A 23,718-nucleotide genomic window follows, 5' to 3' on the forward strand; every position below is an offset into this window, starting at 1 on the left:
GGGTAATTGTTTTATAAACCAACTTGATTGGTCCCACAACAGTTTTCAGAGTGTCATACATGGTAAGGTCGCACACCATATAATACACCACAGTCCTCAAAGACTCTGATACACAGCACTGGGGCCATTGGCGCGGTCTCCATTACTGGAGAATAACATACACAAATCGTCTTCCTCAGACCTTGAATTTGTATTAGATCACACTAATCTAGAAACAAGTGATGCAAACTTCCTCCAGAATGTGAAGCTATGCATTTCCCAACACAGTACCAGGGAATTGACGCACATAGATGCAATGGGTAGAAATCTTTGTGCTTCAGGCAGTCTAACCACCAGGACAACAAACACGTGCTTGCAAGGTACTGGGGGAGTTGCTGATTCATTTCCTACCTGAACACTTTAGAGGTCTGCTACAGACACATGCTACATCAAGTGATTGTAGCATGTGGCTGTTATGAAGTGATATGCCCAGGTTGCGTTTGGTTCGTAGGATAGCCCGACCTATGCTGCATGCTTCACTTTTCAAAATGTTGCAATGCCTAGAGTTTTTAACTTTTTGTTTGCTATTGCAAAGGTTGCTAGCTCACTAAAACAAAATGGGTAAAGAAAATCGCCAAAGTTGCAATCCTCTTTATTCTTTGTGCTGTAGTTTCCCAGATCTGTATTTTTAGAGCGTGAGTGGTACACTACGTTGCAGGCATCTTAATGTGCATGTAGTTACCTTCTAATAGACTGCATTGTTAGTTGTAACAGAACATACTAAACCTTGTTGGCCCATAAAATAAAATTCAACTTCCTCCACTTATTTGATCCCTATTTCCTTTCAAGAGCAGGTATAAAGAGTTGAGGAATATCTCATTGTAACGGTCTCATATGTTATGCTTTAGTTTCTAGGTGTAATCCAGAGGTATCAAAAGGGCATTACAGTGTTTGTATATTGTCTGATCACCTTTCCTCACTCATTATGTTAACAGGACAGTCCTGTGTAAGTTCCTTCCTTTACTGTTTTTATACTCTGCTCTGTAGTTCCTAATTGGATTCTACTTAAGCTGTGTTTTGAAATGCAGATCAAGATCTGCCTGTAATGTTAGATGTCACAGTATAGATCATTATATTATTTTTCACCTACACTTTAACCCCCATGATAATAGAATGATCTGTTCGAGACGTCTAGCTGCAGATTCCTTACCTTTGAACATCACAAGGAGTCAGACTGGATCCAAAGTTTTTCGAGCAGTATCCCTATGCACTGGTAGGTGGTGTAGTTTGGCTCAGCATGACCGTCCATGCTGCAAGTGATGTGCGCGGTACCTATATAGCCACCACTTCGACATGCTGACATAATTTCTTTCTTTTCCGCTCCAGATTGTGCTCATCCTGATTGAGCTACCTGTCAGTCTCTTTTTGACTTTACTTTTTCAACTTTTTGTCAACCCTTTTTTCTGAGATTCTACTCCTGGTCCGAGAATGTCAGCAAATAAACCAGCTGGTTTAATTTCAAACCATGTGGGGCCTATCAAACGCAAATGTCAGTAACAGATCCCCACTTTGTGTGTTTGTGGTGACTGGAGCTGTGACACGCCAAAGCATGTGCGGACTGCTGCGCTATAAGAAAGCAATCCCTGAAGCTCCTCAGCGACCAACGTCGGTCGACTCTGCAAAACTCGAGGTCCCGGGGCCCTTCGCGTAGCCTATCAAGATGTTACTCGTCACACTCTTTAGTCATCGGGAAAGTGGAGTAAGTCCCACAAACACAAGTCATCGAAGGAGTCAAAACAATCTTTGACTTCCCCACATCTCTCAAAGTCATCTGAAGAGACTAGGAGGCGTGGCAGTCCTAGCCCTACGAGTTGACGTGGTCTGGACCTGGGTACGCTGTGTGCTTCCCCCAGTTGTCAAGGAGCGACTGCCACCCAGTTAAAGGAAGCTTATGAGAACATGCACCTCATTTTTGAGTGCCACGGGCACAGGACGGACCACTACTGAAACTGACAGTGGGTTTGCGCTCTACTTCAGTTGGGCTCCAAACAGCCCTGGATGGGCGTCATCCAATGCCCCGTCCGGCGCCAACTGAGGACATCCTTCCTGGCACGAAGCCAGTCCTTTATGAAGAGGACCCAATTGAGAGGACAACTGGTAGGAACTGGGTGAGGCCAGTGACTTAGACACCTCACCAGACGCTGTCCTTATTTCCTTTCCTACTGTGGCTATGCAGGAGGGAGCCTCTCTTGATGTTGTGGTGTGCAGGACAGCTGAGGTCCTGGAGCTTAACCTATTCTCAGTGTGCAGTCAAAACTACCTTTTTGGCAGAGGTGCTTCAGCTGGGAGTTTCTCCCCTCAGAACCTTTACTCCCACTTAATGAAGCTCGTATGGACGTCCTGCTTGGGGGTGTGGTCCAAGCCCTGCACAGAGGCTCCTGTGAATAGGGTGATTGCCCGCTGCCTTTGCCCCACTCCTGGGGTTCCCAGTTTCCTTATCCAGGACCCTAGCCCAGAGAGCTTCGTGGTCCAAGCCTCCTCATCCTGCATTTACCCTGGTGCATTCGCTACCACTCAACCGAAAAGGGGCTCCAAGAGGCTGGACACCTTCAGTAAGAGACTGTTCTCTTCCACAAGCCTGGCACTGCAATCGGTGAGCACCACATATCTATTTGGCTGTTCATCCCATACACTTTAGGATTCGTTTGTGCAAGTGCTGGTGATGGTACCAGAGGACGCCTGGGCCATACTTTCTCAGGCGGTTGCTAACGCGAAAAATGCAGCAAAGATCTTTATCAGATATGGACTTGAAAGGACTGCCTCGCTAGTCAGAGCGATTTAATCGCTGGTGGTCTTGCAGTGCCACATCTGGATGAGAACATCTGCTTATTTAGGGGATGTCCAATCTTTCCTCTTGGACATGCCCTTTGATGGCTGTCGCCTGTTTGGAGAGAAGAGGAATTTAGTGCTAGAGTGCTTTAAGAACAGCAGAGCTACAGCCAGGTCCTTGGGCTAGCCTGTGGCCCCTCGTCAACCTCAATCCACATTCCGCTCCTACAGATGGGGTCTCCAACTGCATCCATATCCTCCCAGCTGCCACACCCACAGGCTTCCCATCATTTACGTGGCCTAGGGCATGTATCCCAGACATCACGTGGGACAGGTGGTCAGGTTAGTCCAAACAATCCCCACCCCTCAGAAGCTGCGGCCACCAAGCCTCTTTAATCCGCCCTCAGATCATAATGGGCACCCAATGAAAGGCAGGATACACCATCACTTTCCCCATTGGCTGTCAGTAACATTAGACCATTGGATACTACAGGCAGTCCAAAGGGGCTACTCCCTCCCCTTTGTGGCACCCCTCCACCCATTCCACCCAGCTATTATCAGCTGACAGAAGACCATCTTTCCTTGCTCTGTCAAGAAGTGCAGACTTTCTTAGCCAAGGGAGACATAGAGAGGGTGCCTGCATCAGAAGTAGGTCATGATTGCTATTCTTGCTACTTTCTGGTACCAAAGAAGGACGGGTGACTTCGACCTATCTTAGATCTGTTCCTTATCAATCTCTTCGCGAAGAAGAAGAAATAAAAAAAAAAAACTGTTTTGTCTGCCCTGGATCCGGGAGACTGGATGGTAGCTTTGGACTTGCAGGATGCTTATTTCCACATCCCTGTCCTGCCTGCCCATAGATGCTATATGCTGTTCACGGTGGGCTACTAGCACTTTCAGTTCACTGTGCTTTCCTTCGACCTTACCAAGCCCCCCTTGGAAGTTCACCAGGGTGATGGTGGTGGTTGTAGCTCATCTACAGAGTTCAGGGATTTCAGTCTTTTTTCACCTTGACGATTGGTTGTTGAAGGCAGACTCGGCTCAGGCAGTCATCTTCCACCTTCAGACTATGGTGAACATCCTGCACTCACTGGGGTTCATTATCAACATGCCGAAGTCACACCTGACTCCATATCAGACTCTCCCTTTCAGCTGAGCTGTTCTGGACACGGTCAAGTTTTGGGCCTATCCTCCTGAATGGCAAGTGCAGGATACTAAGAATTTGATACCAATGTTTCAGCCTCATTACTGGATTTCGGTGAGACTGACTTTGAGCCTGTGGGTCATCATGGCCTCCTACATCCTACTGGTGACACATGCCCACTGGCATATGCAGGCTCTGCAGTGGGACCTGAACGCATAGTGGGAACAGCATCTGGGGAATGTCTCCGATATGGTCCAGACCTCTGAGGCAAGGGACTTGCAGTGGTGGCTAATGGACCATGGTTGGGTCAATAGAAAACCCTTCTCCCTTCCCCATTCACAGTTGACTGTAGTGACAGATGCATCACTTCTGGGTTGGAGTGGCCACCTGGGAGAGGTGGAGATCAGAGGACTTTGGTTTCAAGCACAAGTCTAAGCTTTACATAAACATGTTGGAGCTTTGGGCGATCCAAATGGCATTAAAAGCCTTTCTTCCTTTGATCAGGAGAAAGCTGGTGCAGATCATAGCTGCGGTCATAGATCCTTTGTCAAGAGGCTCTGCACCTCTGGGCATGTCTGGAATGTCAAGGCAATTCCCTAGTAGTTAAGCACCTGGCTGGCTCTCTGCACACCATGGTGGACAAACTCAGCCAAAGATGCCTGGAGGCTCACGATTAGTCTCTCCACCCCTAGGTGGTGCAAGGTTTCATTCAGCCATGGGGAGAGCCTTGGTTAGACTTGTTAGCCACTGCCAAGAACGCAGTGTCAGCAGTTCTGCGCACTGATGTTTCCAAGGTGGCTCTTGCACGGAGATGCTTTTTATCTCAAGTGGAGCTCTGTCCTCCTGTACACCTTTCCAACAATACTACTTCAACCCAAAGTTCTCAAGAAGATCAGGAATGACCCGGCCCAAGGCATTCTTGTGGCTCTGGATTGGGCATGGAGAGTCTGGTATCCTGAGCTGTTGAGCATGACAATTGATCTTCTTGTCAGGCTACCTCTTCAGGAGGATCTTCTGTTGCAGCAACAGGGCATGGTCCTGCACCCTAACATGCGCACCCTCCTTCATGCTTGGAGATTGATCGGTGACCGTTTACAGCTTGGTATTCGGGCAGCCAGGTGTCCCTCCATCAAGACGCTATATGCCTGCCATTTTGTGCCTCTCACAATGTCCCCTTATCTGCACCTCTCTGTAGTTGTTTAGGTTGCACTGTCTTTGGCCCAGCGGGCCTCACTTTTGGGCACTGTTAAGGGTTACCTATCTGCCATGTCTGCGTTTTTGAGGTTGCTGGACCAACCTTCTTTTTATGTCACATGTTGTTGATAGGTTTCTTAAAGCCCTGCAATATATGTTTCCACCTAAGTCCTTTATCATGCCTCAGTGGGACCCCAACCTTGTCCTTACCTTTGTCATGTTTGCACCATTCGAGCCTCTACACAATTATCCTCTTATGCTGCTGAGCATCAAAACTTCCATTTTAGTGGCCATAGAATCGGCCAGGATGGTCAGCGTGCTACATACTCTCTCGGTACACCTGCCTTATACCACCTTTTTTCCAGACAAACTGGTCCTCTGGAAACGTGCCTCCTTCCTTCCAAAGGTTGTAACTCCTTTCCATGTAGGCCAGAACATTGCTCTGCCTACCTTCTTTGCTCCACTCATCCCTCCAAAGTAGAGGAGAGACTGCACTGCCTAGACTCTAAAAGAGCATTGTCATTCTACCTTGACCACAGAAGAGAGTTCACGGTTGACGATCAGCTCTTTGTGGGATATGTGGGAGCAAAGAAAGGGAAAGCGTACAGAAAGAGCCATCTCGCTGTGGATTGTTCTGTGTATTAAGATCTACTATGCATTGGCCAAGAAACAGGCCCCTGAGGGCTTGCATGCTTACTCTACCAGAGCAAAGGCTGCAATCACTGTTATCGCATGGTGTTCCTCTCCTGGATATCCGTCAGGCAGCAACATGGGCACCCCTGCAGACGTTCACAAACATTACTGCCTGAACAGTCAGGGCCATTGTGATCAACAATTTACCTGTATGATCCTTCAGAATTTTGTTAATTGGATTCACAGTCCATCCTCCTGGGAGGTATTGCCTAGCTATCTAATCGAAGATAAAGAATCTGCCGCTAGAAGTCTTTATCAGATGAGCAAGTTACATATCTTTGGGTGACGCCTTATATCATAGATAGAGTATCTAGGTGCCGATTCCTTACCAATGCTCCCATCCTCCCTGCTCTGCAAACCGGTTCAGGTATGAGGGACACCCCTTTCTGTGCCTTAGTCTTTTGTACACCAGTAGTCAGTTCATTGTGGCTCTGAGCTCCTGCAGTGAAAATCATGAAAATAACTGATGTCACCACGCCTATGCAGCACCCTTACAGGTACCACATGACTGAGTCTCTCTTTTTGGCATAGGTTCCCCCACTTTTTGCCTGCTATCAGTGTGCTTAAACTTTTCACCGGGATCCTGCTAAACATGACACCAGTGATTGTGCTCTCTCCTCTAAATTTGGTTGTTTTGGTACCCTTTACATCCCACAGTTGGCATTCTGGTGTACCCCTGTAAGTCCATAGTATATGGTACTTAGGTACCCAGGGCATTGGTACACCAGGATTCCTCCATGGGCTGCAGCATATATTATGCCACCCATAGGAGCCCATGATTACTTTGTCTGCAGGCCTGCCATTTGCAGCCTGTGTGAAAAGGTGCATGCGCTCAATCAATGCTGGTCACTGCACCAGGGCACGGTAAGTCACCCCTATGGTAGGCACGTTTTTGTGTGTGAGGGCATCCCTGCATGAGCAGAGGTGCCCGTAAATACTCCAGTTCGATTGCACTAGACTTCGTAAGTGCGGGGAAGCCATTTTACCCATGTACTGGCCCCAGGTCACTCATTACCTTTGATCCAACTACATAATGGTAACTGCGAACTTAGGCATATTTCGTATCAAACATGTCAGAATCATACCCCAATACTATGCCAGTATTGGTGGCATGATCCCATGCACTCTGAGGGCTCCTTAAAGGACCCCCCCCCCCAGTATTGCTCCTACCAGTCTTCCAGGGTTTGGGAGCAGTCCACGCTGCTGCAGCCCCTCAGACAGGTTTCTGCCCTCCTGCTGCTTGATCAGCTCAAGCAGGGGAATGCAGAACAAAGAATTTTCTGTGGGGGAGGGGATGCATCACCCTCTTCCTTGGAAATAGGTGTTACAAGGCTGGGGAGGGGTAGCCTCCCCACACCACCGGCTTGCTTTGAAGGGCACATTTGGTGCCCCCCTTGCATAATCCGGTTTACACCAGTCCAGGGACCCCCCGGTCCCTACTCTGGTACAAAACTACACAAAGGAAAGGGGATTGACCGTTCCACTGTCCATCACCACCCCAGGTGTGGTGCCCAATGCTCCTCCAGGTGCCAGTTGATTCTGTCATCTTGGAAACAAGATGTGCAGGGGGCCCCTGGGAGCATCTGGTTGGTCAGGAAAGCTAACATATGTCAGTGTCTCCATCTGATAGGTGGTCACCCTGCAGAGTGACAAAGCCCCATGTTAGGGCTATTTAGGATCTCCCTTGTGGGTGGGTCCCCAGATTCGGCATGCAGAACTCCACCAGGACTCCTCTGCATCGACCTCTTCTGTTCCTGGCCACCGGAACCGCTGCTGGACTTCACAGGAACCAAACAAGCTAGCAATTCCTGAGACGACCTCGCCTTGCTACATTGTTTCTCCAGCTCCTTCCAGCAGTTGCAACATTTTCACTGCTGTGCATCCTCTGTGGACGGCAAGACTTCAGCTGCACCAAAGAAGCAAAAAGGCACCTCACTTAGAATTCCCTCAGGAACCTAAGGCAACGAGATCCTCCGGCTGCTGGTATCTGCCCTCCGCTGGAACTGCGTGGATCCTCCAACACAGGTGGTGGTTCTGAGTTTTCCGCTTGGTCCTCTCTGCGTTCTTCCCAACTTGAGCGACGGTGAGCCCTTGCCTCTCCTTGCAGGAGAGAACCTGTGTGCACTCAATCACAATATTTATAAAGCGCGCTACGTACCCGTTAGGGTTTCAAGGCGCTGAGGGGAGGGGGGGGGGGCTGCTATTGGTCGAAGAGCCAGGTTTTGAGGAGTCTCCTGAAGGTGAGAAGGTCCTGGGTCTGACGCAGGGGGGTCGGGAGGGAGTTCCAGGTCTTGGCGGCGAGGTAGAAGGATCTGCCGCCGGAAGTCTTGCGTTGGAAGCGGGGAACGATGGCGAGGGAGAGGTTGGCAGAGCGGAGTTGGCGGGAGGGGACGTAGAAGTTGAGTCTGTTGTTCAGGTAGGCGGGTCCGGCGTTGTGGAGTGCCTTGTGCGCGTGGGTGAGGAGCTTAAAGGTGATCCTCTTGTCCACGGGGAGCCAGTGGAGGTCCTTCAGGTGGTGGGAGATGTGGCATCGGCGGGGTACGTCGAGGACCAAGCGGGTGGAGGCGTGTTGGATGTCTTTTGCTGGGATGCCTGTGTAGAGTGCGTTGCCGTAGTCAAGTCTGCTACTGACGAGGGCCTGGGTCACTGTTTTTCTGGTTTCCGTCGGGATCCACTTATAGATTCTACGGAGCATGCGGAGGGTGTTGTAGCAGGAGGAGGAGACTGCGTTGACCTGTTTGGACATGGTGAGGGTGGAGTCGAGGATGAAGCTGAGGTTGCGTGCGTGGTTGGCTGGTGTTGGGAGGGGTCCCAACATGGTGGGCCACCAGGAGTCGTCCCAGGCCGAGGGGGTGCGTCCGAGGATGAGGACCTCCGTCTTGTCGGAGTTCAATTTCAGGCGGCTGTTTCTCATCCACTCAGCGATGGATTTCAATCCCTCATGGAGGTTGGCTTTGGCGGTGTGTGGATCTTTAGTGAGGGAGAGGATGAGCTGGGTGTCGTTGGCGTAGGAGATAATGCTGAGATTGTGTTGACGGGCCAGTTGTGCGAGAGGTGCCATGTAGACGTTGAACAGCGTTGGGCTTAGCGAGGAGCCTTGGGGGACGCCGCAGATGAGGTTAGTGGCTTCGGAGCGGAAGGGTGAGAGACGGACTCTCTGGGTTCTGCCGGAGAGAAATGAGGAGATCCAGTTGAGGGCTTTGTCTTGTATTCCGGCTTCGTGGAGGCGTGTTAGTAGGGTGCGGTGGCAGACCGTGTCGAAGGCAGCGGAGAGGTCCAGGAGGATGAGGGCTGAAGTTTCGCCGTTGTCCATTTGCTGTCTGATGTCATCTGTGGCGGCGAGGAGCGCAGTCTCTGTGCTGTGGTTGCATCTGAAGCCGGACTGGGAGGGGTCCAGGATGGAGTTGTCCTCGAGGTAGTAGTTGAGCTGGGCGTTGACGATCTTCTCGATGACCTTCGCTGGGAAAGGGAGGAGGGAGATCGGGCGGAAGTTTTTGAGGTCGTTGGGGTCAGCCTTGGGTTTCTTGAGGAGGGCTTGGATATCGGCGTGCTTCCAGCTGTCTGGGAAAGTCGCTGTTTCAAAGGATAGGTTGATGATCTTTCGAAGTTGGGGGGCGATGGTGGAGACGGCTTTGTTGTAGACGTGGTGTGGGCAAGGGTCTGAAGGGGATCCTGAATGGATGGAGTTCATGATCTTGCGCGTTTCGGCTAGGTGGAGAGTGCGTAGCAGAGTTTCTGGGATGGTGGGACGTCGTTGACATTGGCGCTGGGATTGAGATTCACGATGCAGAAGAGCTCCTTGCTGTCGTGTGCGTTGTTGTTTAGGCGTTCTGTGAAGTGGGAGCGTTTGGCGAGTCGGATTAGTTGGTGGTGCTTGCGGGTGGCTTCCTTGTGGGTTGTCAGGCTGTCGGGTGTGCGTTCGAGTAGCCATTTCTTCTTAAGTTTCTGGCAGGTGCGTTTGGAGGGGATGAGTTTGTCTGTGAACCAGGCTGCTTTTTTCTTTTCTTGGTTGACGGTGGGCCTCTTGAGTGGTGCAAGGGTGTTTGCGCAGTTGAGGATCCACTGTTGGAGGTTGATGGCGGCGGTGTCCGGGTCGGTCGGCGGGTTCTTGGCGAGGGTGCTGGTTAGTTGGGCTTCGGTGACTTTGCTCCAGCTGCGGTGAGGAGGTAGTGGGGTGCGGTGGTGCTCGGTGTGTTTCTTGAATGTGAAGTGTACGCAGTGGTGGTCGGTCCAGTGGAGTTCGGTGGTGTGGCTGAAGGTGACATGGTTGCTTGCGGAGAACACCGGATCGAGCGTGTGGCCGGCGATGTGGGTGGGTGTGTTGACCAGTTGTCTGAGCCCGAGGTTGGTGGTCAGTGATGCGGTGTTGGCGTCGTTGTTTGTTCTCCAGGTGGAAGTTGAGGTCTCCCAGGAGGATGTAGTCCGTAGAGGCGAGGGCGTGGGTGCTCGCGAGGTCGGCAATGGTGTCACTGAAGGGGGGTCTTGGTCCTGGTGGTCGGTAGATGAGTGTTCCTCTGAGGGTGGTGTTGGAGTCCGTGTGGATCCGGAAGTGAAGGTGTTCAGCTGTCGTCCGTGTGGGTGTGGATCTTGAGGGTGGATTTGTGGACGATGGCTATTCCTCCTCCGATTCCGTTGGTGCGATCTCTTCTGGTGATTTTGTAGCCGTCAGGGATGGCGATGGCGAGGTCAGGGGGCTGAGGAGTCGTTCCACCAGGTTTCGGTCAGGAAGGCTACGTCTGGGGCGGTGGTGTCGAGCAGGTCCCAGAGCTCAATGGCGTGCTTTCGTGTGGAGGGTGTGTTGAGGAGAAAGCAGTGGAGGTGGTTGGTGTTGGTTGTTGCAGGCTTCCTTGTTCTGTTGCAGGTGAAGTTGCAGGCGCGGCAGGAGAAGGGTCCTTTGCTGTGCTTCGGAGTGGCCTGGAAGCAGGCTGTGGAGGAGCCGGGGTTGAGGGCGAGGAGTTCGCTGGCCGAGTAGCGAAGCCTGGTGGTGTGGGGGGCGTGCGGACCGGGGGGGTGGCGCTGGGCGCAGACGGGCTTGCCTCTGGCGCAGCGCCAGCCATTAAGAAGGGAGGGGGGAGGGAGGAGCAGCTGGGAGGCGGGAGGGAGCGGCGAATGAGGGCGCGAGGGGGGCGGGGCTGCAGGGAGGCAGCGGCAGGGGAAAGCGGAAGCGCCCAAGGGGCGAAAAACAGGCGGAAAAAAGGCACAAAAGTGAAATAAAGCACAAGGCAGAGAAGGCAATCACAAAGTATGGAATACAGTCACAAATACGGTAAACGGCACAAAGCACAAGCGGAATACAGCAATCAGAAGGGGCACAAATGGGGACAAGAGCGCAAGGAGGCAAGGCACTGAAAAACAAAACACTTACAGATACGGCGAAAGTGGCACAGTGCACACGGGTCTAGCGAAGCTTACCAGAAGCCCACTAGACACCAGGGATGAGGCGCAGGAGGATGCCTGCGGGTGGAGGAGGGCCTCAAGCACGCTAGCAGCAGCGTGGGCGGGGGTCAGGGACACGAGACAGCAAGGTGGTGCTGCGGACGTGGGGGGCGAGCTCTTGACCAAAAACAGGTCAGAGGTCGCTCACCCTCGATGCGCAGCGCCAGCCATTAAGAAGTGAGGGGGGAGCAGCTGGGAGGCGGGAGGTAGCGGCGAATGGGGGCGCGAGGGGGGCAGGGAGGCAGCGGCAGGGGAAAGCGGCAAGGGGGAGCGCCCAAGGGGCGAAAAACAGGCAAAAGAAAAGGCACAAAAGTGAAATAAAGCACAAGGCAGAGAACGCAATCACAAAGTATGGAATACAGTCACAAATACGGTAAATGACACAAAGCACAAGCGGAATACAGCAATCAGAAGGGGCACAAATGGAGGCAAGAGCGCAAGGAGGCAAGGCGCTGAAAAACAAAAACACTTACAGATACGGCGAAAGCGGCACAGTGACTCTTGCAACAACCAAGGCTTGTTGACTCCTTCTCCGAGGGATCTTCAGGCTGCAAGTAGCCCCGGCCTCCAGCACTTCGTCCTTGTAAGGACAGTCTGCGCTCTGCTGCTCCAGTGACGTGGGACAACTCTCCAGATGTGCTGAGTGGGCCTCACTGCCACTTGCTATGCCAGCTGACAGTGGGTTTCCTGTAGGGGTTATGACTGCTTCTGCTGGCTCTGCTGACTGCTGAGGGTCAGCCTACACTCCTCTCCAAGGGTTGAGTCCCCTTCAGCTCTGAAAATCCTTTTCAGTCCAGATTTGCACTTGCCAAGGCTGCGACCTGGCAACCATCGTGGGACAGCTTCTGCATGACTTCAGAGTCTCCTCTGCAGCTCCTGAGCTCCACAGTTGACCTTCATCTTCCAACTTTGACCCGGATCTTCTTCCACAGAAGGGTGGGCAGTGACTCCTTCCCCACCTGGACACTCCTGCATAGACTTGACTCTGCCCCTTTCTTTTACAGGTCCTCTTCATCCGGAATCCACCGTTGCGTTCCACTGGGCTGGTCCTGTTCTTGCAAACGTCCTTTTCCAAGTCCCCTTGTTAGTCTTTGGGAAGACCAGGTAACTTAATTCTGCTCTCCTGGTTCCTGGGGGCCATCTAGGTACTCAACTGCGGGGGTTCCCAGTTCTCCCAGCTCCCTACTAACTACTCCACATCCTTGGGTGGAGGACCTAACTTAGCATCCCACTATTTTAGTATATGATTTGCACACCCCCCGCAAAATAGGGCCCTAGCTAGTCTCTGCTTTTTTTTTTTTTTTTAAAGCAATGCTTGTTGTTCTATGCTAGTTTCTTGTTCTTACTGTGTGTGTATATATAGTGTATACTTACCTCCAGTTGGGGGGGGGGGGGTCTGCCTATAATCAAGTTCAGTGTCACTGTAATAAAGTCCCTTTATTTTTGCAACACTGTGTGGTTCTTTACATTTGAGATAAGTTGCTGTGTGACTACTGTTGAATTGCAAGTGCCTTACACTTCTAGATAAGTCTTGGCTGCTCACCACAGCCACCACTAGAGAGCCCTGGCTTCCTAGACACTGTTCACTAACTAATAAGGGTTGCCTGTACCTGCTATAAGGTGCAAACCCCATAGGTGTTCACCACACACCAGGCCATCTTCCTACACCACACATGTGACTTCTGGTGTGGATGACGATGCTAATGCATAACCGAATGACACCATGTACCAACGCACTGGGGTGCTGCTCGAAACTCTCTGGGTCCAGTCGGGTGCTTGCGGATATTCAAAGGTAAGTAATCTGCAGCTGGATAGTCTCTCCACCAGATAAGGTGTTACTGAAGGTCAGTAACTTGTTCTTTACTGCCTCTGGCTGTTATGTAAGACTGATGCATTTGAACTATTACATGGCATTAGTGGAAACGTAAGCGGCTGGTGCCGGTGACTGTGCTCAGTTATTGAGAGTCTTCTAAATGACGATTGAGGATTTTTTGCTTAAAGCTTAAAAAGAAAAAAAAAGAAAAGTTATCTTTGTTCTGAAAAAAGGATTAAACTGGCACCTATACAGGGTTATTTTACTAAGAGATTCTATATGTGTTATGAAACGTTATTTAAAGAGATACCTTAATTTTCAGTGTACAACTATACTTCCAGACAAGAAACTAGGAAGTTGTATGCAGTTCCATAAACCAGGCTACAGCGAAGGCACTCCTAAAAATCACACAAAGAAGCAAGAAAATTTGAAAAAAAGTAAGTGAAGTGAAAGGCATTGTCTCCACCTCTGTATCAGTTTTTTGGTTTACAGTTTGGTTGAAATGAAGGAAAAGTTGGGTCCACTAGATTTCCAAGATTTATGTAAGGCTAGTGTATCCATGGACCTTAAAACCATCTCTCTATTTGTGTGCCTGTCTGATCCAGTTAAAGAGAGAAATTCTTGGTTTGAAAGTACAAGCCTTTATTTAAAAAAACAGAAATGCCACTGTTTTAAGATAATATTTACAACTATTAGCTTTATTGAAGATAGAGCCCATAACTCTTCTCTGCACAGTGTGTCTGTGTTATCTTGTGCCTAAACACCACTCCAAATCCTCTAATACTCCCCTTTTCCTCCAAAAGACTTCCAAAAAACCCACAAGAGCATTATCAACAAGACTTCTTGACTTTCCAATTCATGGAAAAGGTAACTCAGTTGATGTCCACAGGATCCAACTCTCATTTCATTCTCCTCCTCCAAGCCCACTGCAATCCTTGAAAAGACATGCCCCTAATTTATCATGCCATCTTCGAAACCTTAGCAGGTTGCTGCCTTCAAAGAGGCCATACTGCAACTTTTTTCAGTATTACTCTGTCTCCCTCTTATGCATCGTCTGGTCCCAAGGAGACTTCAGGGCCCCCATTCACACTTCTGTAGGTGGGTCCTTTCATCTCAGACTCACCCTGATGAAATTATGGACTGTACATTATTGGCTCCGTGCTGTAACTCTACTCCCTTGGTGAAGGATTTGCTTGTTGTCAATACACCGGTGCTGCCAGTGACTTCGATACCAGTGCCAAATCCACCAGTGCTGGCTGCAGAGTTGGAACTGTCCTCTGTGATGTTCTTCACTGATCCCATGTCGCACAACAACAAAAGCGCAGCTCTTTTTCAAAGTGAAAACTCTGACTGCTCTGCTGCTATGTGGTCAGAGATTTGTTAGGAAATAAGCTGTATTGGGATCCCACTGATGTGGTTCAGATGCCTCCTAGGGTCTCATAATATGTTGATGAGGAGGAGGAGGAGGAGGAAGAAGAAGGTAGTTTACTTCCCCCCAGTTATACTGATGCTGACCTTTACTTATACTTGGAAAATTCCTGTTGACTTGATACTTTCCCGAGTCAGTCCTTGAATCTTCACACAGCCTTTACACTAAGGAGAGTCCTTCTTTGGCTGTGGTAATTTGCAGAGCTGCAAAAGTGTTGAAATGTCCTCTACTATCAGAAGAGACTAAAGCAGATTTATATGTGTATATTGTAGGAAAGTGCCACTGTTGGCATGGTTACCTCCCGACTTTTGCCTAGTGTTGATGCCAGCTTTGAAAGTGGACTGTGTCCCTGCTAACCAGGGCCCAACCCCAGTGTTCCTTCCCCTAAAACTGTACCTCTGTATCCACAATTGGCACAACCCTGGCACACAGTTAAGTCCCTTGTAAAAGGTACCCGTGGTACCAAGGGCCCTGTGGCCAGGGAAGGTCTCTAAGGGCTGTAGCATGTATTATGCCACCCTAGGGGACCCCTCACCATGCACATACACACTGCCTTGCAGCTTGTGTGTGATGATGAGGAGAAAAAGGCAAAGTCGACATGGCACCCCTCTCAGGGTGCCATGTCCACAAATCACTGCCTGTGACATATGTAAGTCACCCCTCTAGCAGGCCTTACAGCCCTAAGACAGGGTGCACTATACCACAGGTAGGGGCCTAGCTTCATGAGCAATATGCCCCTACAGTGTCTAAGTCCATTCTTAGACATTGTAAGTGCAGTGTGCATATTGAGTATATGGTCTGGGAGTTTGTCATTACGAACTCCAAAGCTCCAGAATAGCTTCACTGAATACTGGGAAGTTTGGTATCAAACGTCTCAGCACAATAAACCCAAACTGATGCCAGTGTGGGATTAATTGAAAAGTGCACACAGAGGGCATCTTGGGCATCTTAGAGATGCCCCCTGTATGTTAGCCAAACTGCTATTGTAGGTGTAGGACTAACCGGTCTATGCCAGCCTGCCACTTTCAGACAAGTTTCTGACCACATAGGGTGAGTGCCTTTGTGCACTCTATTGTCAGAAGCAAAGCCTGTCCTGGGTGGAGGTGCTTCACACCTCCCCCTACAGGAACTGTAACACCTGGTAGTGAGCCTCAAAGGCTAAAGCCTTGGGTTACAGTGCCCCAGGGCACTCCAGCTAGTGGAGATGCCTGCCTCCTGGCAAAGGCCCACTTTGGGCGACAAGTCTGGCATGAAAGTTAGGGAAAACAGGGAGGAGTGAACACCCCAGCCCAGGACCACCCCTAAGGTATCCAGAGCTGAGGTGACCCCCCTCCCTGCAGAATCCTCCATCTTGGTTTGGGGGACAGGGACCAATAGGATTAGTTTTGTGCCACCCCCTCTACTCCCCCAAAGGGAGTGGGCACAAGGAGGGTGTAGCCACCTCAGGGACAGTAGCCATTGGCTTCTGCCCTCTGAACCCTAAAATGCCCCTAAATCTAGGATTTAAGGGCCTCCCTGAACCCAGCTCACCAGATTCCTGGTGACCTACAAGAAGGACTGCTTAGCTGAAGCCTCCAGCAGAGAAAGATGGAAGACGACAACTGCTTTGGCCCCAGCCCTACTGTCCTGTCTCCTGCTTCAGAGAACCTGCAAAAGACTAGTGACGCGTCCAGTGGGACTAGTGACCTCTGCCAACTCTAGAGGAGTGCCCTGCACCAAAAGGACCAAGAACTCCTGAGGACAGTTTCCCTGTCAAAGAAAATCTACAACCAAGAACTCCCACTTCACTCCGTATGTGTGAGTCTTGACCCCTGTGCACCCGATGCCCACAGCCCGTGTCCAGGTGGTCCACCCAGCAAGATAAGGTCCCCAGGCGATTGCGAGCAAGTACCCACACTCGGTTGACCTCTCCACCCCTCCACGATGACGCCTGCAGAGGGAATCCCGAGGACCCTCCTGACCGTGAAACTCCAGACAAAGATATCCGATGCCTAAAGACACACTGCACGCACTGCCCCCAGGCCTTGGAGAAACTGACCCCTGGTGCCTCTACGTCCAGCAAGCGGCCCTCCTCCTTGTCTGACCAGTGGTGTGCCTGAGACACCCCCCTGGTTGTCACCTGCAGCTTCTGAGTGACTCCTGGGGTCTCCTCATAGACCAGCATTGAAAACCCGATGTCCTGTTTGCTGGCGGTGTGTGTTTGGTGCCTACCTGTGGCCCCTTCACTGCTCTTCTAATTCCCCCTGGTTTGCCCTCCGAGCCGCGGGTACTTACCTGCAGGCAGGCCTGATTCAGAGTACCCGGTGTCTTAATAGCCCATGTTAACTGACCTCTGCACCCGACGGGCCCAATGTTGCTGGTGGTGGGTGTGAACCCCAGCCAGTGGACTTCCTAAAACCCAGAGACTGAAACTGTAAGTTTTGTACTTACCTGTAAAACGACCTAACATTTTTTCCCTCCAGGAACTGTTTCTGAAGATTGTACTGTGTATATTTTTAAAACAGGTTATTGCCAATAATTCAAAAACTGTATTACTTACCTATTTCAAACAAAGTACTGTTGATACCTGTGTGAAATACGAAACTTTTAAGGTACTTACCTGCAACTTGAATCTTGTGGTTCTAAAAATACATTAAATTAAATTAAGAAGATATATTTTTTTGCTATATGAAAACCATCTGGAGTTAAGTCATTGAGTGTATGCTTCTTCTATTATTTGTGTGTGCATACAACAAATGATTTCAACTACCCTCTGATAAGCCTAACTGCTCGACCACACTACCGCAAAAGAGAGCATTGGTATTATCTACTTTAGCCTCTGTTAAGCCTCTGGGGAACTCCTGGATTCTGAGCACACTATATTTCAACTTTGATATAGTATATACAGAACCAGCTTCCTACATACATATTTCAGGATTAACTCCCTACATCTAAATCTCTTTCACCCTTTAATGAGACGCTAGTGGATCCTTTTATGGCAGCTTAGCCAAAGCCATTTTGGCCTCAGCTGTTTGCCTCCCCATGGAAAAGCACTATAGGTCAGAGTATGGTGACTCCATATTTCTAAGACACAGCCATTGCCTGTGAGTATATTGATTGAGGTGTCTATTTGCAACGTTAGTCTGAACTCAATTCCTCCTACACCTCTGGACAGTGAATTGAAGCGGATTGATTCCATGGGAAAAAGGTTTGGGTATTTTTTGGGCCGTTTGCACTGTGTTCCCTGAAGGCTTCTTGCCTGCTACCATACCCTTTGGGATATGGCTTAAGGAGTCCTGTCTGCATTGTTGAAGGATCTCTGCTCGTCCTTTGCACAAACTGTACTAACTGGATAGAATGTGACCAATGGATCTTTTTTGTTTTCCTGAACTACATGGGTTCTTTTGCCTGGCCTGTGGGGACCAGTGTCATCATCCACAGACATTTATGGATGCACTTTCAGGGGTTTTTCCTAATCTTTTCAGGGATTCGTGATAAATATGCCTTTTGATGGTGCTCAGCTTTGTGTTGACAAGGCTAATTTTTCCACTGATGGAAAGGACCAGTAGGTGGCATGCTGTCTGGTGCTGGCTTCCCCCATTGCCAATTTCACTATCAGTATCGGAGGTTTCGAAGTTCCTGCAGGGGCTTCGCCTTCCATTAGCGTCAGCCGTCATAGTGAATACAGCTGTCTGCACAAAACCTTTGAGATTTCAGAGGCAAGTGGAAATGAGGGGACAACAGCAGAAGCAGTCTTTCTCGTCCTTTTCATCCAGTAATACACAAAAGCCTATTTAGATTGCCTTTGAACGAAATGAGAAACCAGTGGGAGGCCAAATAAGTAATTTACTGTCTCACTGGCATTCATTTACCGCTGATCTGTGGGTCCTACTTATTGTTCAGTTGGTTATGCCCTACCTTTTCAAAATGCTCCTTCCTACATTCCTTGAACTTTATGCTGGTTTCTGTGGATCATGTGCAAGTCCTTTTCAGAATGTTGTTGATGTTTCAGAAGGCCATGAGTTGGTGCCCAAACTGGTATCTTGGGTTTTACTCCTGTTACTTTCTGGGCCCAAGAAAGACAGAGACCTGCAGCGGAGCTAGAACTCTTAGTTCTAAACTCGCTCCTACAAAGGGAGTGATGACCTTTGCTCAAATCTTGTTGGCCTTGGAACGAGAAGACTGGTTAGTGCCCCTGGGACCACAGAACACATTTTAATTCCTGTGTTTTGTAATGGGTTCCACTAATTTGTAGTTTGCAGTCCTTTTGGCCTTACATCGGCCTCTTGGTTCTTTACAAAAGTCATGTTCATATGTTGTAGCACATTTTCATTGTTTTTTTTTTTTAAATGGGTTTTTTATTTTCTTTAATCTCTTTATTAATGTAAAGAACACAGCATCATATACATTCGCGGGCCTGACGCTGCTCTAATCATATCATAATATGTTGTCCAGAATTATAACAAGAGAGATAGACGAAGGAAGAGAGTAACAAAGAAAGAGGACAGAACAGTAATGGTCGACGGTGTGAGATAATCTTAGAGGCATTCTGAGATAAGGCAACAAGATGTAAACCAGCTGATCATTAGCGGGATCTAGCCTAGGTTGTGAGCTATATGATGGGGAAGATAGGGTAGTGGGGAGGTAGGAAGGGAGGCAGGGAAGGAGGGCGCAAAAGAGAGAACAGTGTTATGAAAGGGGGGAGGATATCTCCTTGGCAATAGTATTTTGGTATTCCGCAGCACTCAACTTGGTGGTCAGCTAGAAGCATGTGGAGGATACTCCAGTGCAGGACGCAAAAGACTGCCAGCCATCATAAGGTCAGCTACTATTCCATTCCCAGTGGCGCGTCATGACCAAAACCCTTCTGCACTGGTCCTTTGTGTCCATTATGTGTTATCCATGGTGCGTTCGTTCATGCTATATGTGCAATGTGATATGTTACGAGTGATGTGTGAGTTGGGATCATGATGTGTGTTTCAGGGCCCCACGATCAAACTGGATCCTTTGCTATTTCATATGTGGTGTGTGTTGGTTGGCGCTGCCTAAGTGATCATGGTGGACTGGTATCGTCTTTAGTTTCAAGTGAAGTAACTAGTGCGTCACATGTAATCTCTTTAATTTGCATCCCTCTGTCCCGAAGTGAGTGCAGCACTTGAGCCTCCGCTCTCGCCCACTGCAGCATATCTCTTATCCAATGACCGGTATCCGGTACATTCAGCGCTTTCCCCTGCATTGCTATTTGGCGCTTGAATAATATAAATGCCAACTCGATACATCTTTGTACTTGTTTCTTCCCTTTCGGGTTTGGAAGGATACCCAATAAACATGATGCAGGTGTGGGGGAGAATTAATCAAAAGGGGAACCCTTTAACTCAACCCAGCCTAGGGTAAATAAAGCATCAACAAAACAAGCATTGGCGGGTAGAGACAGATTTAACCTAAGTTATAAGCACAGTCTTGAATTCTGTTACTATTGAGTTTATTTCTTACTCAGAATTATTTCAAAACCAATTATAATAGTCAAAAAACGATAGGGAAATTAGAAAAATGAAAAGGCTTGTATACAATACAATGACTGAAAACACATAACAAATTGTACTTTACTAGGTATAACAATCGACCTACACAAACACAGGACTTATACGATCACAATTAATGGTATTACAGGAGGACAGAAACACAAACATAAGCCCTATACATTTAAATAGTGGTCACCGTTAACATTTCACATGTAATCCACTTCTGCATGCTAAGGTACTGGGCTTCTGCGTACACTTACTAATCTAGTGTTAAATATTGCTTTCACACTAGTGTATTCTAGTGTACCTACACTCTTTATATTCTCATCAATTATTTAATGAACCCAGTGCTCTTGCACTCTATAAAGTCAACGCGTTTCGGCCTTTCAATTTAAGGCCTCATCAGGACTGGAAAAGGGCAGAAGGAATTCTTAGTTCTTGTAGCCCACATCTGGGGAACCGAACTTGTTTAAAATCAATTCCTGTTCAGAGCCGACTGAAGATGCTTCTAGTCGCCTTTCTCGTGACCGGCGTCTAAATTGGGAACGCTCGCGTTTAGGAACACGTGCAATTTTGAAGCCGTGTTCCGTGCAGCACTCGCTACTCGGCGGCAGGCTGCTCGCGTCCTTAACTGGCGTCTTTCCGAATGCTGTCTGGTTGCCTTGGGGGTCGCCGGTCACAAGAAAGGCGACTAGAAGCATCTTCAGTCGGCTCTGAACAGGAATTGATTTTAAACAAGTTCAGTTCCCCAGATGTGGGCTACAAGAACTAAGAATTCCTTCTGCCCTTTTCCAGTCCTGATGAGGCCTTAAATTGAAAGGCCGAAACGCGTTGACTTTATAGAGTGCAAGAGCACTGGGTTCATTAAATAATTGATGAGAATATAAAGAGTGTAGGTACACTAGAATACACTAGTGTGAAAGCAATATTTAACACTAGATTAGTAAGTGTACGCAGAAGCCCAGTACCTTAGCATGCAGAAGTGGATTACATGTGAAATGTTAACGGTGACCACTATTTAAATGTATAGGGCTTATGTTTGTGTTTCTGTCCTCCTGTAATACCATTAATTGTGATCGTATAAGTCCTGTGTTTGTGTAGGTCGATTGTTATACCTAGTAAAGTACAATTTGTTATGTGTTTTCAGTCATTGTATTGTATACAAGCCTTTTCATTTTTCTAATTTCCCTATCGTTTTTTGACTATTATAATTGGTTTTGAAATAATTCTGAGTAAGAAATAAACTCAATAGTAACAGAATTCAAGACTGTGCTTATAACTTAGGTTAAATCTGTCTCTACCCGCCAATGCTTGTTTTGTTGATGCAGGTGTGGGGGAGAGCGGCCGCCCGATCAGCTCAGCAGTCAGAGCAGTAATGTCCTGCCAAGCACGCAACAACGGCGGACATTCCCACGTCATATGAAAAAAGCTTGCGTCTGCATCCCCACATCGTGGACATTCCTGAGGAGACTGTGGAAACATGAGTTGTAGCCTGTGCGGAGACAGATAGGTCTGGTGTAAATAGTTGAATTGAGTGAAGCGAAATCTAGGATTGCGAAATACTGTGCGTACCAAACCAAGTGCTGTGCCCCATTCTCGCTGGTTTAACGGAGGGGGAGAACCCCATCCCACCTGACCTTCGCCTTGGGCTGGGCCACCTCCGGGCTGCCTAGTAAGGCTTTATATATCTGAGATATACTGCAATGCCCTCCCAAGCCGGAAAGCAGTTCATGCAGTATAAGCGATGTTGGAGTTTCCCTATCTCAACATCGCCAAGTCCGAGGTGTGAGTTGTTGTAGAGCATAATATGTCAGGAACCATCCCCGGTCCACTTCATACGCCGAGGAGAGTTCAGCATATGTCATCATGCAGCCTTCTAAGAATATGTACCCAATCATTTGTATGCCTCGCGCGGGCCATTGATGTAACTTATGTTGTGTGGTCAATGTAGAGATCCCTGGGATGGATAGTAGTGCAGTCCGGGGTGAGAATGGGGGGGTCAGATTCCCACCGATTATATAACGGCACCAGCGAGCTATGTGCGTCAAGGTATTATGCTGACCAGTTGGACTATTGCGATCCACCAACCATCCTACCACATCTGAGCATCCGAGGATGGTGTGTACTAACTTCGCCTCCCGAGTTCGGGGGGTCCTGTAAACAGCGCCAGGCCCACTGTATTTGCGCCACAGCATAGTATAATTTGTAGTGCGTGGTGCCCAATCCACCTAGTTCGAGCGGTAACTGCGTGGCTGTCAATGCCACGTGCCGGCAGCCTCCCCCCCATATTAAGTCCATTGTGAGGCTGTTCAGGGATGTGAAAAATTTGCGGGGGATCAGTAGCAGTAAAGCAGTTAAGTAATAAAGCATGTGCAGGAGAATAATCATTTTGGCAATTGCTACCCTGCCCATGGGCGACAGCGGGAGCGATCTCCAGAAAGGCAAGGAGCCTCTAATTGATTGAAGCGTGCGTCTTAGGTTGCCCTCCCTCAGGTCAGCGACACCATGGTATATTTGTATGCCTAGGTATTTAAAGGTAGTGTGTGCCCACGGAAGTGCGTATGTGGGGGCAGTGGATCGGAATTCCTCCATGGCGACACTAGTGGGAACAGACAGGACTTGGACCAATTCACATGTAAGCCTGATATATATCCGAATTGGTCTAGTAGTTGCAGCATACCCGGAAGCGAGTCTGTGCTGCTACGCAAATATATCAGCACGTCATCCACATATAGTGAGATAATCTGATGACCATCCCTGTATGGTATACCCCATTCTTGAGCTCTCCTTCTGAGTTGTGCCACCAGTGGTTCAATAGCCAAGGTGAACAAAAGCAGAGACAGTGGACACCCCTGCCTCATGCCCCTGCCGATTGGAAACCCGTCCGAAATTATCCCGCCCGTTTTAACCCGAGCGATAGGATCAGCGTACAAGATTTTTATCCACTTAATGAAAGCACTCCCGAACCCCAGATGGATCATCGTTTCCAGCAAGAAGGGCCAGCCCAACGTATCAAACGCCTTCTCAATGTCCAGGGAAAATGCTACTCGATCTTAATCGAGCTCGGGCGCGTCTTTCATGAGCTGTAGTAGACGCCTGATGTTGCGTCCCGGGATAAAGCCCAACTGGTCATCATGGACCAGTAGTGGCATCAACGGAAGCAGGCGATTCGCCAAAATCTTACCTATTAGCTTGCAATCCAGGTTCAGTAGAGAGAGGAGACGGTATGAGCAAACATCTAGTGGATCCCGCCCTAGTTTTGGAAGGACCACTATCACCGCCTCCCGTTGCGATCCAGACAGCCTACCTTTCTCGAGCGCTTCGTGTAACATTTCTATGTACGGTTTAATTAGTTGCTCTGAGCATGTGCGGTAGTACTCTGCTGGGAGACCATCACTACCTGGCGCTTTGTTGCCCGCTAGTTGCTGCAATGCTATCTGAACCTCTTCCGCATCTATAGGTTTATCTAATTCGCTTTGCTGCACTGCAGATAGACGAGTCAAAGGGAGTGCATGAAATAATTCTATCAGTTGCTCTGTTGATGGGGGGGCTGCGCTGGGTATAAGATACTATAGTATCGCCGAAATGCATTGTTTATTCCTGCTTAGGTGTTGGTCATTGTGCCACAGTCTAATTTTATCGCACCTATTGGTCTGCGTTGCTGTTCGCCACGCACCAGCCAGGCCAGCAGTCTACCCGA

The 23,718-nt window shown here is 48.9% G+C and overlaps 1 protein-coding gene across 1 annotated transcript in view; it reads left to right on the forward strand.

The window, feature by feature from the left end:
* The window catches only part of XRN1 (5'-3' exoribonuclease 1), an 838,379-nt gene that overhangs the window by 518,409 nt on the left and 296,252 nt on the right, over positions 1 to 23,718 (forward strand). The window contains exon 33 of the mRNA XM_069213922.1: positions 13,411 to 13,525. Within this exon, the coding sequence (XP_069070023.1) occupies positions 13,411 to 13,525 (115 nt within the window). The remainder of the gene's footprint in view (positions 1 to 13,410; positions 13,526 to 23,718) is intronic.

The sequence above is a fragment of the Pleurodeles waltl genome, chromosome 11 (assembly GCF_031143425.1).
Source record: "Pleurodeles waltl isolate 20211129_DDA chromosome 11, aPleWal1.hap1.20221129, whole genome shotgun sequence".
Classification (NCBI taxonomy): Eukaryota; Metazoa; Chordata; class Amphibia; order Caudata; family Salamandridae; genus Pleurodeles; species Pleurodeles waltl.